General features: G+C 39.6%; 2 protein-coding genes across 4 annotated transcripts; both read left to right on the top strand.

Annotated features, from left to right (window-relative positions):
* The first annotated feature begins 2149 nt into the window (after positions 1-2149).
* Positions 2150-5246, top strand: LOC133984101 (cathepsin S-like). The gene is made up of 7 exons (XM_062423363.1): positions 2150-2293; positions 2431-2553; positions 2915-3067; positions 3418-3639; positions 4042-4207; positions 4663-4765; positions 5126-5246. Exons 1-7 carry the CDS (start codon positions 2156-2158, stop codon positions 5223-5225), a joined length of 1005 nt encoding a protein of 334 aa, XP_062279347.1. The 5' UTR covers positions 2150-2155; the 3' UTR covers positions 5226-5246.
* A 3283-nt stretch (positions 5247-8529) lies between these two features.
* Positions 8530-13537, top strand: LOC133984097 (cathepsin S-like). 3 transcript variants are annotated; one of them, XM_062423357.1, is made up of 8 exons: positions 8530-8548; positions 9535-9662; positions 9810-9932; positions 10457-10609; positions 11534-11755; positions 12499-12664; positions 13050-13152; positions 13417-13537. In XM_062423357.1, exons 1-8 carry the CDS (start codon positions 8530-8532, stop codon positions 13514-13516), a joined length of 1014 nt encoding a protein of 337 aa, XP_062279341.1. In that variant the 3' UTR covers positions 13517-13537. The 3 variants fall into 3 exon arrangements, with proteins under 3 accessions (XP_062279341.1, XP_062279340.1, XP_062279342.1); XM_062423356.1 differs by having other exon boundaries at positions 11534-11759; positions 12503-12664; positions 13417-13528; XM_062423358.1 differs by having other exon boundaries at positions 11534-11753; positions 12503-12664; positions 13417-13528.
* The last annotated feature ends 794 nt before the right edge of the window (positions 13538-14331 follow it).

Raw genomic sequence — 14331 nt, forward strand, 5'->3', positions numbered from 1 at the left:
CATGTACACTCCAAGGGTTGTGACATGGTTAGCTAAACCATTTTTTCAACAGATATTCCTCTGCTCGGATACAACCTCTCTCTTCATAATCTGCCCTTTTCTCTACAGGACAGTGATAAGCATATTGCTTAACGGGAGCTGCGTTGCCTACATCGATGTCATGTTCCAACACGTTAGTACAAGATGGAACATCACTGAACAGAGTGGGATGTGAGTGGGGCAAGAACAAATTATGTCCTCCCACAGACATTCAGGAAGGTAGGATAGATAGGCTTCTATGTCAGACAAGATCAAAGAGTTTGACATCCTACCACACAGTTGATCATCAGTTACTTCAACCCCTCATACAAATATCGTATGTCACGGGCCATAACCAAATGATACAGAGTAATAAAGCATTGTACGTTTATATTCAGAGTAATTTACAATTTTTTTATATTTGAAGCTTCTTACTGACTCATCTAGCAGCAGAACAGGTTCTTCTATCTGTCCCATCAAACTTTTTAATCCACACAAACACCTACAACATCTGGCAGACTGCCATTAAACGTGGTGACCTCTTGACCTTTCATCCAGCCTCCTGACAGGTCAAAACCACCTCTTGACCAACACTTTCGTCCAGAGCAACAAACCACAACACACTGTTTGGAAAATGTTTTTAGTGACCTCCTGACCTTTCCTAATGCACCACAAGGCATTCCAACATTTTCACTGTTACACAAGAAATATCAAACTCTAACAAGCAGATATGTGATATACCACTGCACCAGCATAAAATCTGACATTCGCTCTGCGAAATTTGAGCCAAACCAGTCATGCTGGATGATGTTACACGCAGCATAAGGTTCACCACAGCGTCTCCAGACTCTTTCATGCCTGCAGATGTGCTCAATGCTCTGATCTGTGAAGAGAACCGGGCACCAGGGGCAGACCTGCCAATTCTGGTGTTCTCTGGTAAATGCCAATAGAGCTGCATGGTGCTGGGCTGTGAGCACAGGTCCCACTAGAGGACGTCGTGCCTTGGTAGTGCTCCTCCTGTTCCTCTGGTCCTACTGTTGGGTTGATGCCCTTCTACAGCCCTATACAGCTCCTCTTGTGTAACAGCCGGTCTCCTGGTATCTCCTCCATGCTCTTCAGACTGCGCTGGGAGACACAGCAAACCTTCTTGTGACCACACGTATGGATGTGCCAACCTGGAGGAGCTGGATTACCTATACAACCTACAGGTACCGCCTCGTGTTACCAGCAGTGACAAGGACACTAGCAGAACTCAAAAATAGAGAAGAATCAGTCAGGAAGGAAGAAGAGAGCAGTTGTCTGTGGCCACCACGTGTCAAACCATCCCCTTTTTAAGGATTGTCTTGCTTTACCTCTCTATTGCACTTTCATTTAAACCAAAGAAGTTGAAATTGATTCACAATCACTTGTACTTCCTGAATAGACAAATTGATATCCCTGAAGTTTTACTGATTTGGTGTTATACTGTGATGATTAAGTGTCCCCTTAATTTTTTAGCAGTGTACATTCAGTGTTTACTCTTTTTTGCTCAAAGCACTGTACACAATTTTCTTCTTGTGATTACCAAACTGTGATTGTGTATATTATTGATTACCAAACTGAGATTGTGTATATTATTGTGATTACCAAAGCTTTCTTTTTCTAAATTGTGACAGACCACGTGACATGTTCTTGATAAATACGAACCAGTATAAAACAGTGGAAGTGGATTCAACAAAGAAGCGATGATGCGTCTGACTGATCAAGGCAAGTTTAACCTTCTTCCTCAATTAATTAACATTTTTAATAAAATCTGATGCTTTTGTGTTCATGTTTTAGACATAGAGATATATTGTGGATGAGGTGGTTGAAAATGACTTCAGGACAACTTTATATGAATACAGTGTATTTAAATGTCTCCTCTAACCATAGGGTTTTTAATCTTTCACTGTGGGGTATTTTGTCATAAAAACCTTTATTTTTGGCATGATCTATTCCTGAGATGACTAATCCAAAGAAATACAATAGTAATCAATCAAGGCCATTTTGTTTGGATGAAATCCAGTATGAGGCATACTTTAGATATTCATCTTGTTCTTTTGTGGATTTATAGTTTTGAATTTTAGTGAAAAGCCATGTGGTCCATGTTTCTCTGTGTATGTTTACAGGCCTGATGTTGGGGAGCCTGTTGCTTGTCTCCCTGTGTGTTGGGGCAGCAGCCATGTTTGACAGCAAACAGCTGGACAACCACTGGGACCTGTGGAAGAAAACCCATGGGAAGACATACCGAAATGATGTATGAGAATAAAGGCTACTTGCTAAATTGTCAATTTTAATGGTTTTTCCCCCCAAAACAGTCTGACTGCTTACTTTTTACGTGCACAGTATTTGACCCTATGCATTCATTCTGTATGTGTTTGTGTGTGTGTTGAGGTGGAGAATACACACCGCAGGACATTTTGGGAGAAGAATCTGATGCTCATCACCATGCACAACCTGGAGGCCTCCATGGGGCTTCACAGCTATGAAATGGGCATGAACTTCATGTCAGACATGGTGAGAAACTCTGCTGTTTTATACAGAAATTAAATCAAGTTTTATGAATTGTATTGATTTATTATCAAGTTTATTCATAATCATTAATGCTATTTACTTTATTTTATATTTTCTGTTTTTACAATCTTTGGTTCCTTTGTTGTGCCCTAATTGTCATCATGTTAGTAGTACTTTGTATTGAAAACTAATTTGAGAAAACAGCAGATAATATGATGACTGTGATTCTGTATCTATGATTATGTATGAAAATGAAATAAAAAATTAGTTAAAAAAAAATAGCATCAACAAACAGCAAAAAATCCATTAGGAGAAGAGAGAGAATATAAAAGGAATGAATCCTTTGTTAACAACTTCCTCGTAGTCACCAGAGGAGATCCAGCAGTTCTTTGGTGGGCTCACTCCTCCCACTCACCTCAAGAGGGCGCCATCTCCTTTTCTGGGCACCTCAGGCGCTGATGTACTAGACACCATGGACTGGAGAGAGAGGGGCTGTGTCACCAGTGTCAAGGATCAGGTGAAAACACACACACACACTTTCGTTTCCCTCAGCATGAGAACAGTCAGCAGGACTCAGCAGACGCATCTCATCACTCACAGTGACATAAGAAGCCGTCACCATGACTGCAGTCAGAAACTGTATGTTATACATATATATATGTGTGTTTGTGTGTGTGTGTGTGTGTGTGTGTATATATATATATTACATCTTAAGACAAGACCTTAAGACTGACACACACCTCACACATCAGTTAACATACTGTTTTATTTATTTATTTATTTGGTGCCTTTATAATTTGTCTGACATTTCTACAGTTTTTATATCCCGATCCTCAAGAAATTGTATTTGATTTTAATTGTGTCCAGGGTCATTGTGCCTCCTGTTGGGCCTTCAGTGCTGTTGGCGCCCTGGAGGGTCAGTTAGCCATGACAACAGGGAAGCTGGTAGACCTCAGCCCCCAAAACCTGATGGACTGTTCTTGGGAATACGGCAACAACGGCTGCAACGGTGGCAACGAGCACAAAGCTTTTGAGTATGTCATGGACCAGGGCATCGAGTCTGTGGCTTCATACCCCTACAAAGGAAGTGTAAGTAACTGGTTAAATCCTGCTGGTCAAAAATGTGTCCAACAGTTTAACCCATTAAGCAGGATTGTGGGCAGACTGTTCCTTATTTGGTTTTCTGAGTTTTCAGTTTATCTGCTGAGTTTGCACTCTGTACATTTGAGTTTAAGATGTGTACATAGGAGCATTATTTGGTGACATCACAACCAGGAAGCATGTCGTGCTCCAATATTCAATTTGCAGATAAGTGATTTGGAAACCTGTAACCTCCAGTGCCCATAAATGAGAACTGGCTTTTCACTGAAGTCGGATATATCTTGTGTCTAATAGAATGAACTGAAATATTAGCATATTCATAGATTGTAGATTCTTCAATAATTGAGGCAGTGAATTCTATTTCAAACTCAGTTTGTCCTCTTATTTCAGGAAGGACAGTGCCGCCACAACCCCATGAACCGTGCTGCCAACTGCTCTGATTATATCCTCCTGCCTCGAGGGGACGAGGAGGAGCTGAAAAAGGCAGTTGGCACCATCGGACCTGTTTCAGTGGCGATTGACGCACGGCAGTCCTCATTTCATTTCTACAAGAGTGGTACATTCATACATCATCATCAGCTGCAAAGACTCAACTTTATATCTGTGAAGCTGAAGAGTTAAAGATCCACGTTTTTATGTTTAGTTTTTTATTTATTTATGAAAAATGTATTTATGCAGGAAACAGGTTACAATTACATAATATAATAACATCATTATTATCTTTTCCAACGACGAAAAAATACAAACACAACAATATACCTTAATAATATGTACCTATACGAAATGTTCAAGTTGTTAAAACTCTCTTGAGTAGGACAGGTGTAATTATAAAGGTTGCATTTAGATTATAATGTATTTGTTACAGTATGTCGAACACAGTAATGATAATAATACAAGTTTGGATAAAACATTGAATTCAAAATCTGAATATAGCTAAATTCATATAAAATTGAAAGAAATGTTGTAAATCTTGGCATATGTCTTGAAAAAAAGATGATGGTGTCATTTCAGGAGTGTACGATGACCCGAACTGCACTCGGATAACGACCCATGCGGTGTTAGCTGTGGGCTACGGCACAGTAGATGGACAAGACTACTGGCTGGTGAAGAACAGGTAGGAATATACACAGTACACACCATATAAACTGAGTCCATATAGGTCCTGTATGTTCCTCCCCCATATGTTCCTCTGCATTCTGGCTTTGCTGGAGGACAAAAGGGAGGGTTAGGGATTTTGTTTGGATTTTGAGTGTTTTGCTGACACTTTGATTCTAAATTCTTCAACTGCCTGAATTTCAATCAATGATTAACACAGACTGCCAGGTTGGGCTAAGTCACAAAATTGTTTCTGCTTAGTGGAGAAGAAGGAGTCATTTCCCATCATTTATTACATGAACAACATAACCATTTAACAGAATCTCCACAGTATGTTTCTCTGTAATTCAATCATAATCTTTTCCTGCTTTTCATCCAGCTGGGGAACTAGTTATGGAGAAGAGGGCTACATCCGGATGTCACGCAACAAGAACAACCAGTGTGGCATCGCTCTATATGCCTGCTACCCCGTCATGTAGCTGCAGAGGAAACCAAACTGAATATATGCAAATGCAAAGTTCCCTTTTACATTTTATAAATACTTTTTTGCATTTTCTTCTTCTTCACATGTGATCACTGATGAGCTTTGTCTTATGCCTTTATTTCTGAATCTGAATATAATAAAGATTTTAAGAAGCAAACATCCTCCTTGTTGAGTCTCAGTCACAGTGATACATGACAGGTTTGGATCGATACATCAGTTATGTGATTAGGCCAATGTTAGCATTTCAGTAAATATCAGATCTGTGTTTTGTGCCACTGACGCAGTGGAGGTAAAGATCTAATTTTACTGAAGCAGCTTCAGGCTTGTCTGTTGGCAGCATCAACTGCCATAAAAACTACCTGAAAGAATCCATTGACTCTCCATTGAATCTCATTGACAAATCTGTTTCCCCAGGTAACAGTGGCCTTTAGAGAGATTTTAGAGAACCCCATAGTTAAACTAGCCATATGCTCTGTCAAGTCATTTGACCACACCGCAACATCATCAAGGTAAACATTACAATGAGGGACCAGGTGCAAGTCTATCTATCTATCTATCTATCTATCTATCTATCTATCTATCTATCTATCTATCTATCTATCTATCTATCTATCTATCTATCTATCTATCTATCTATCTATCTATCTATCTATCTATCTATATATCTATCTATGATTTAATATCCACCAGTCTGGAAAAACAAAAAATGATTAGAATGTCCAGAATTTGCCTTTACCACAAGACAGTTGCTGAATAAGACTGAAACCAAAGTTGTTGACAGTTCCTCACTTGGCTGTCACACACATAGCTCAAATCACGTTTGAACACATAATAGGAAGGAAATTCATAAACCTGATCTAGTAAATATTTTACTGTCATGTAAAGTGACTCAGTTTCCTTTTGAGCCATCTACATGTTGCGAGAATTGCTTGTTACTTATTAAAGGCTGCAGCTTCCTAACTGTGTGGGTGCTAAGAATGAACACATGCACTGACTGCAGACTTAATAATCATGATGTTCGGTGTTCAGGGGTTGTTTTTAGAATCGGTTTATCTGACAGTTATTATTTTGATGAATCTGATACCAATCAGACACCACTAGGACAGCATCCACCAACTCATCAGGAACATGCCCAGATGTTGCATACAGGCACATGTGGGCTAAACACACTACTGAGTCACATCACAAGTTGTTGTGATGATATTCACCAGGATTGAATCAGCCTGTGATTTCAATTTTTTAATTAGATTTTTGGTGTGATCGGTCAAGGATCTACTTGTAATGTGTAAGCATGGGGCCATACCTGAAAACCAATCAGGTTGCACAAGTAGTCCAGTTTTCCCAAACACATCCATGAATGTGGTCGCAAGAAGGTTTGCTCTTTCTCCCATCTCATTCTCAAGAGCATGGAGGAGATAACAGGAGACCAGCCGTTACACGAAGAGAGCTGGACAGGGCCGTAGAATGGCATCAACCCAACAGCAGGACAAGTATCTCTAAACTACAAATAGCACATCCATACGTGTGGTACTAGATTAGGCTTATGAGTTTCCTTCCTATTATGTGTTCAAACGTGATTTGAGCTATGTGTGACACACTGACAGTCAAGTGAGGAACTGTCAACCACTTTGGTTTCAGTCTTATTCAGCAGCTGTCTTGTGTGCAAACTCTGGATATTGTCGTCATTTTGATTTTTAGTTTTTTTCAAACTGGTGGATATTAATCTCTTATATCCAGTGTGTGAAAGGAATGGAACATTTTGGGCAATACACACACCCAATACGACACTTAAAATCACACATCGGATGTTGATGAACATTGAGGGCTGGATTCGAAATCACACCAAAAATCACACAATGTCTGGACATGCTCCTAATGAGTTGGCGGATGGTGTCCTGGGGGTTCTTCTCCAAGACCTGGATCAGGGCATCATTGAGCTCCTGGTCAGTCTGTGGCAATACTTGGCGGCATCTGATGCATCAATACATAATGCCCCACAGGTGCTCAATTGGACTTAAGTCAGAAAAATGTGAGGGGCAGTCAGTGGCATCAATGCCTTCAACATCTAGGAACTGCCTACACACTCCACATCACAGGCATTGTCCTTCACCAGGAGGAACCCAGGGCCCACTGCACCAGCGTAAATGCCATGCTATGGCATGGAGGTCTATGCGACCCTCCAAGGATATACCTCTTCAGACCATCACTGACCCACCACATAACCGGTCATGCTGGATGATGTTACAGGCAGCATGACGTTCACCACAGCATAAACAGACTCTTTCACGCCTATCACGTATTCAGTGTGAACCTGCTCTCATCTGTGAAGAGAACGGGGCACCAATGGTGGTCTTGCCAATTCTGGAGTTCTCTTGCAAATAACAATCAAACTGCACGGTGCTGTGCTGTGAGCACACGTCCTACTAGAGGACGTTGGGCCCTCCTGCCACCCAAATGGAGTCTGTTTCTGACAGTTTGGTCAGAAACATGCATACAAGTAGCCTGATGGAGGTAATTTTGTAGGGCTCTAGCAGTGCTCCTCCTGTAACTCCTTGCACTAAGAAGCCAATACGGGTTCTGCTGCTGGGTTGATTAGCTGATTACATTAGATGATTAGATGAACTTTATTGTCTCGAAGGAAATGTGTCTTGGGCTAAAAGTGCCAGGTGCAGCTGCACATATACAACAAATACATAATAAGCACAGAAAAACAAAACATACATGACAACACAAAATAACAAAAGTGTATCTTCTCCATGCTCTTCAGACTGCGCTGGGAGACACAGCAAACCTTCTTGTGACCAAATGTATGAATGTGCCATCCTGGAGGAGCTGGATTAACTATACAACCTGATTGGGCTGCAGGTACCACCTCATGTTACCAGTAGTGATAAGGACACTAGCAGAACTCAAACTATATAAGAATCAGTCAGGAAGGATAAGAAGAGAGCAGTTGTCTGTGGCCACCACGTGTCAAACCATTCCCTTTTTAGGGGTTGTCTTGCTGTTGCCTCTCCATTGCACCTGTTGTCACTTTCAGTTTAACTGACTTGGTGTTATACTGGGATGACTATTTTTTTAAGCGGTGTACATTCAGCGTTTCCTCTTTTTTTGCTGAAAGCACTGTATGCAGTTTTCGTTCTGTGATTAACAACTTATTATTGTGATTGTGTACATTATTGTGATTACCAAAGCTTTCTGTTTCTGAAGAGAGAGAACTGTGACAGACCGGGTGACATTGTCTTGATAAATACCAACCAGGATAAAACAGTGGCAGTGGATTCAACAAAGAAGCGATGATGCATCCAACTGATCAAGGCAAGTTGAACCTTCGTCCTCAATTTATTTACAGTTTTAATACAATCTGACGTTTATATGTTTTAGACATTTAAGACAATGAACAGATCACATTTATTTTCATTTTTTTCTGTTTTATAATAGCCTTCCTTGCAGATGTAGTTCATCTAGTGACACATGTATATGAATACAGTGTATTTAATGTATTTAAGTGTCTCCTCTAACCTTAGGGTATTTAATCTTTCACTGTGGAGTATTACTCTAGACTCTTCTCAGATATCTCATCCCTATCCAATAATTATATAATCTTGAGGGGTGACCTGGACATAGTAATGGATTATAATCCTCAAAAAACAACTGGCACCTCCAAAAATGTCAAAGGCTACAACAGAATCATTTTCTGAACTAAGTTTGACACATGGAGGACAATAAACCCCAAAGAATTAGAAGAAGATTATACATTAATTTTATATCCACATAAACACTATTCAAAAAATAATTACTTATTTGTGTCAAGACTTATCTTAGATTATACCCACATATGAAGGATGTCTTCTCATGTGGTCCATGTTTCTCTCTGTGTGTTTACAGGTGTAATGCAATATGTATGTCCACTCTAACTTCGTCAAAAGGAGAATAACAAGATACACTTTCTGAATGTCATGAAAATTGTTTTTCTAACTTTCTATACAACCAAACTGCAGAACTGTATGTCGTGATCTATCTCGGCAACTATGTATCTCTTGCTTTCATTGCCAGTAACTTGTGTTTATTGTTTGCTAACCAAGCTATCCACTCCGTCAGTTTGAGGTGATCATGCCCTGGCGTTGAGCGCTGATTAGGTTGACGTTTCCCTGTCATGCACATGGGGAACAAAGAATAATGGGTTGATTCTTAGAGCGGGAAGGGGGGTAGCCCGAATTTACAATGCCTGTGAAATACTGAAGCCGTTACTGGACTCGTGTTTACCTTTCTCACCAATAATTAAGGAAATCTCAACAACACAGGCCTGATGTTGGGGAGCCTGCTGCTTGTCTCCATGTTTGTTGGGACAGCAGCCATGTTTGACAGCGAACAGCTGGACGACCACTGGGACCTGTGGAAGAAAATGCACGGGAAGACATACCACAATCAGGTATGAGATAAAAATGCTAAATGCTAAATAGTTACTTTAAAAAAAAAAAAAAAGTGTAGTTTTTTCCAAAACAGTCTGACTGCAAGATGTATCATTTACTTACACAGTATTTGACCCTATGCACTCATTCTGTATGTGTTTGTTTAGGTGGAGAATATACATCGTAGGACATTATGGGAGAAGAATCTGATGCTCATCACCATGCACAACCTGGAGGCCTCCATGGGGCTTCACACCTATGAACTGGGCATGAACTTCATGGGAGACATGGTGAGAAACTCTGCTGTTTTATACAGAGACTAAATCAAGTTGTATTGATTTATTATCACGTTTATTCATTAATGTTATTAATGATGCTGAAAGGTCAGCCAGATACAGACAGAAACATTATGACTAGTTTGAGCTCAAAAGCTTAACATCTTGTGATGTGATATGATTTATTTGTGGATTATAGACATCCAAGGGATCACATGTTAAAGTGAAAACACTGATTTCCAACATGGTCCCAACATGTTAAAAGATGAATAGACATAAAAAACCTGCAATTTTTATTATTCAGCTGTAAATGCAACTTTGCAGACTGTAAAACCCAAACAACGAGTTGAAAGACACTAAAATCTAAAAAAGGTAAGTTAGTAAAGATATATTAAAATATAACTTGTTAAAGCTAAAGTTAAAACACAACACAAACAGACAAAACAAAAAAATAGCATCAACAAGACAGCAAAAAAATCCATTAGGAGAAGAGAGAGAATCTAAAAGCAATTAATCATTTGTTAACAACTTCCTCGTAGACACCAGCAGAGTTCCAGCAGTTCTTTGGTGGGCTCACTCCTCCCACTGACCTCAAGAGGGCACCATCTCTTTTTCTGGGCACCACAGGTGCTGATGTACCAGACACCATAGACTGGAGAGAGAAGGGCTGTGTCACCAGTGTCAAGTATCAGGTAAACACACACACACACACACACACACACACACACACACAGACACACACACACACACACACACACACACACACACACACACACACACACACACACACACACACACACACACACACAGTTTCCCTCAGCAGAAGCATCTCATGACTCACAGTGATGAAATCAGCAGCATCGTCACCTCACCAGTTTCATTTCCCACATTTGTCCTGTTCCACTTTAGTCAACTCAGTTTGTTCATATAAGAAGCCGTCACCACGACTGCAAGTTGTGTGAGTCTTTTTTACCACATCAATCCAATTATTCTTGGTGCTTGACACAAAGGACAACTCACCCATCAACTAACTAACTAACACTCTCTCCTCAGGTTTCTATAGCCACTGTTTATATAAATTAATGTGTGTGGATTTGAAAAAATCATTTAGAAATTGTATATTATTATATATTATTTTTGTTTTTTATTCCATCCTAATTAAGACAAATAGTCAACATTCACCACACACCTCAGTTAACAAACAGTTGTATTTATTTACTCTGCTTCACTTCATTTCAAAACTATCGGACTTTTGTTGCACTCAAGTTTATTTACTGTTTTTGTCTTGGTGCCTTTATATTTAAAATTTCAGTTGTAAGATATTATGACTGATCAAATTAATTGATGCTCAGGAAGTTTAAGCTGACCACAATCTACAAAATGTATTCAATTAATTGAGTAAAACATACTTATTGCTTCTTTTTTTTTTATCTGCCTGCTCCAGCTTTACAAACGTATCATGTGTTTCTAAATGTAGGAATATATAAAGTGATGCATAAAGCATTTAGAAAATGTTCAACTGAATTCAGCAGCAGAAAAAACACTTTGGGATTAATACTGGGAGTATGACGCATTGTGTCCATGATATTACAGTAATTACAGTCATTTAAATCCAGGGTAAATGTGGCTCCTGTTGGGCCTTCAGTGCTGCCGGCGCCTTGGAGGGTCAGTTAGCCATGACAACAGGGAAGCTGGTAGACCTCAGCCCCCAAAACCTGGTGGACTGTTCATGGAAATACGGCAACCAAGGCTGCAACCGTGGCAACAAGTACAAAGCCTTTGAGTACGTCATGGATGAGGGCATCGAGTCTGAGGCTTCATACCCCTATGAAGGAAGTGTAAGTAACTGGTTAAATCCTGCTGGTCAAAAATGTGTCCAACAGTTTAAACCATTAAGCAGGATTGTGGGCAGACTGTTCCTTATTTGGAGTTTTCAGTTTATCTGCTGAGTTTGCACTCTGTACATTTGAGTTTAAGATGTGTACATACGAGCATTATTTGGTGACATCACAACCAGATGGGAAGCATGTCGTGCTCCAATATGCAATTTGCAGATAAGTGATTTGGAAACTTAAAACCTCCAGTGCACATAAATGAGAACTGACTTTTCACTGAAGTCGGATATATCTTGTGTCTAATAGTTAAACTTTTGTAATGAACTGAAATATTAGCATATTCATAGATTGTAGATTTTTCAATAATTGAGGCAGTGAATTCAAAATTATTGTGACCCATTAGTTAAAATAGCCACAATTATGAGAATAAGACTGAGGTTAATTTTTGATTTTCCTTTAACACTGAGCTGAAAAGTATTGAGCCTATTTGTTTCTTGGGTCTTGGCTCACCTCTGTTGTATCATCAGCCAATCATTTCAAAACTCTGTATCAAACAGTGTGTTGATTTGCTGCTTCCCTTCCACTTAAAGCAGCATCTTTCTCTGATATTTTAAATATTAATATTAAATCTGAAAACTGATTACAAAATTAAACAAGGGTCCCGTTAAGGGGGTCCTGAACAGCTTTCTTTAATAGCATCAATTGTAAATTCTCTATTTCAAACTCAGTTTGTCCTCTTATTTCAGGAAGGAGAGTGCCGCCATAACCCCATGAACCGTGCTGCAAACTGCTCTGATTATATCCTCCTGCCTCGAGGGGACGAGGAGGAGATGAAACAGGCAGTTGGCACCATCGGACCTGTTTCAGTGTCAATTGACGCACAGCAGTCCTCATTTCAGTTCTACAAGAGTGGTACATTCTTACATCGCAAAGGCTTTCTTTTTTATTTCCATGAGGCTGAAGAGTTAAAGATCCACGTTTTTATGTTTTGTTTTTTACATTCATTTATGAAAAATTTACTCCTTGATAATATGTTCCTATATGAAATGCTCAAGTTGTTAAAACTCTCTTGAGTAGGACAGGTGTAATTATAAAGGTTGCATTTGGATGGAGTTATTTATTTGCTACAGTATGTTGAACACAGTAATTATAATAATACAAGTTTAGATAAAACATCAAATTCAAAATCTGAATAAGGCTAAATTCATATAAAATTGTAAGTAAATTGTAGTAAATCTTGACATATGTCTTAAAAAGGAAAAAAAAAAACATTAACATGATGATGTTGTCATTTCAGGAGTGTACGATGACCCGAACTGCACTCAGAACACGAACCATGCAGTGTTAGCTGTGGGCTACGGCACAGATAACGGACAAGACTACTGGCTGGTGAAGAACAGGTAGGAATATACACAGTACACACTATATAAACTGAGTCCATATAGGTCCTGTATGTTCCTCTGCATTTCTGGCTTTGCTGGAGGACAAAAGGGAGGTCATGTGTTATGTTTTGTTCGGATTTTGACATGAGCGCCTTGGTAGCATTGATTCTAAATTGGGTAAATGTTACTGTTACTACCAATTAGCATAAGGCTTAGCTTTTTTCATTCATGTAAACCTTGGTGTTTCCCTTTAATCATAATCTTTTCCTGCTTTTCATCCAGCTGGGGAACTGGATTTGGAGAAGAGGGCTACATCCGGATGTCACGCAACAAGAACAACCAGTGTGGTATCGCTCTATATGCCGGCTACCCCATCATGTAGCTGCAGAGGAAACCAAACTGAGTCCATACACACTCAAGTTCCCTTCTACATTTTATGTATACTTTTTTCCATTTTCTTCTTCTTCACATGTAATCACTGATGAGCTTTGTCTTGTGACTGTATTTCTGAATCTATAATAAAGATATTAAAAAGCAAACATCCTCCTTGTTGAGTCTCAGTCACAGTGATACATGACAGGTTTGGATCGATATATCAGTTATGTGATTAGGCCAATGTTGGCATTCCAGTAAATATCAGATCTGTGTTCTGTGCCGTTGATGCAGTGGAGGTAAAGATCTAATTTTACTGAAGCAGCTTCAGGCTTGTCTGTTGGCAGCATCAACTGCCATAAAAAATACCTGAAAGAATCCATTGACTCTCCATTGAATCTCATTGACAAATCTGTTTCCCCAGGTAACAGTAGCCTTTAGAGAGATTTTAGAGAACCCCACAGTTAAACTAGCTATATGCTCTGTCCAGTCATTTCACTACACCGCAACATCATCAAGGTAAACATTACAATGAGGGACCGGGTGCATGGTGCACTTAAAAGTAGCAGGTGCATTCTTCATATCAAATGTCATCATCGTATACTGCAGGAAGTAGGCAACGGTCACAAAAGCAGAGATTACAGATACTCAGGATGTTAAAGGGACCTGCCAGTAACCTTCCAGTAGGTCAGGCTTAGTGATAAACACAGCTGGACCTATACTGTTAATGCAGTCTTCTATGTGAGGCAAGGGTCTGGTTAGTCTGGTGTGGTATATGCATTAACTTTACAAAAGTCAGAAACGTGGTGAACCATCAGATTTAGG

The sequence above is a fragment of the Scomber scombrus genome, chromosome 7, assembly GCF_963691925.1.
Source record: "Scomber scombrus chromosome 7, fScoSco1.1, whole genome shotgun sequence".
Lineage (NCBI taxonomy): Eukaryota > Metazoa > Chordata > Actinopteri > Scombriformes > Scombridae > Scomber > Scomber scombrus.

Bases quoted from the DNA above. Each gene is read 5' to 3' on its own strand.
- LOC133984097 (XM_062423357.1), top strand. The intron at 10,610-11,533 runs GTAAACACACAC...ATTTAAATCCAG, and splicing joins TCACCAGTGTCAAGTATCAG to GGTAAATGTGGCTCCTGTTG. The intron at 13,153-13,416 runs GTAGGAATATAC...CTTTTCATCCAG, and splicing joins TACTGGCTGGTGAAGAACAG to CTGGGGAACTGGATTTGGAG.
- LOC133984101 (XM_062423363.1), top strand. From the start codon at position 2,156: ATGTTTACAGGCCTGATGTTGGGGAGCCTGTTGCTTGTCTCCCTGTGT. The intron at 2,294-2,430 runs GTATGAGAATAA...GTGTGTGTTGAG, and splicing joins GGAAGACATACCGAAATGAT to GTGGAGAATACACACCGCAG. The intron at 3,640-4,041 runs GTAAGTAACTGG...CTCTTATTTCAG, and splicing joins CATACCCCTACAAAGGAAGT to GAAGGACAGTGCCGCCACAA.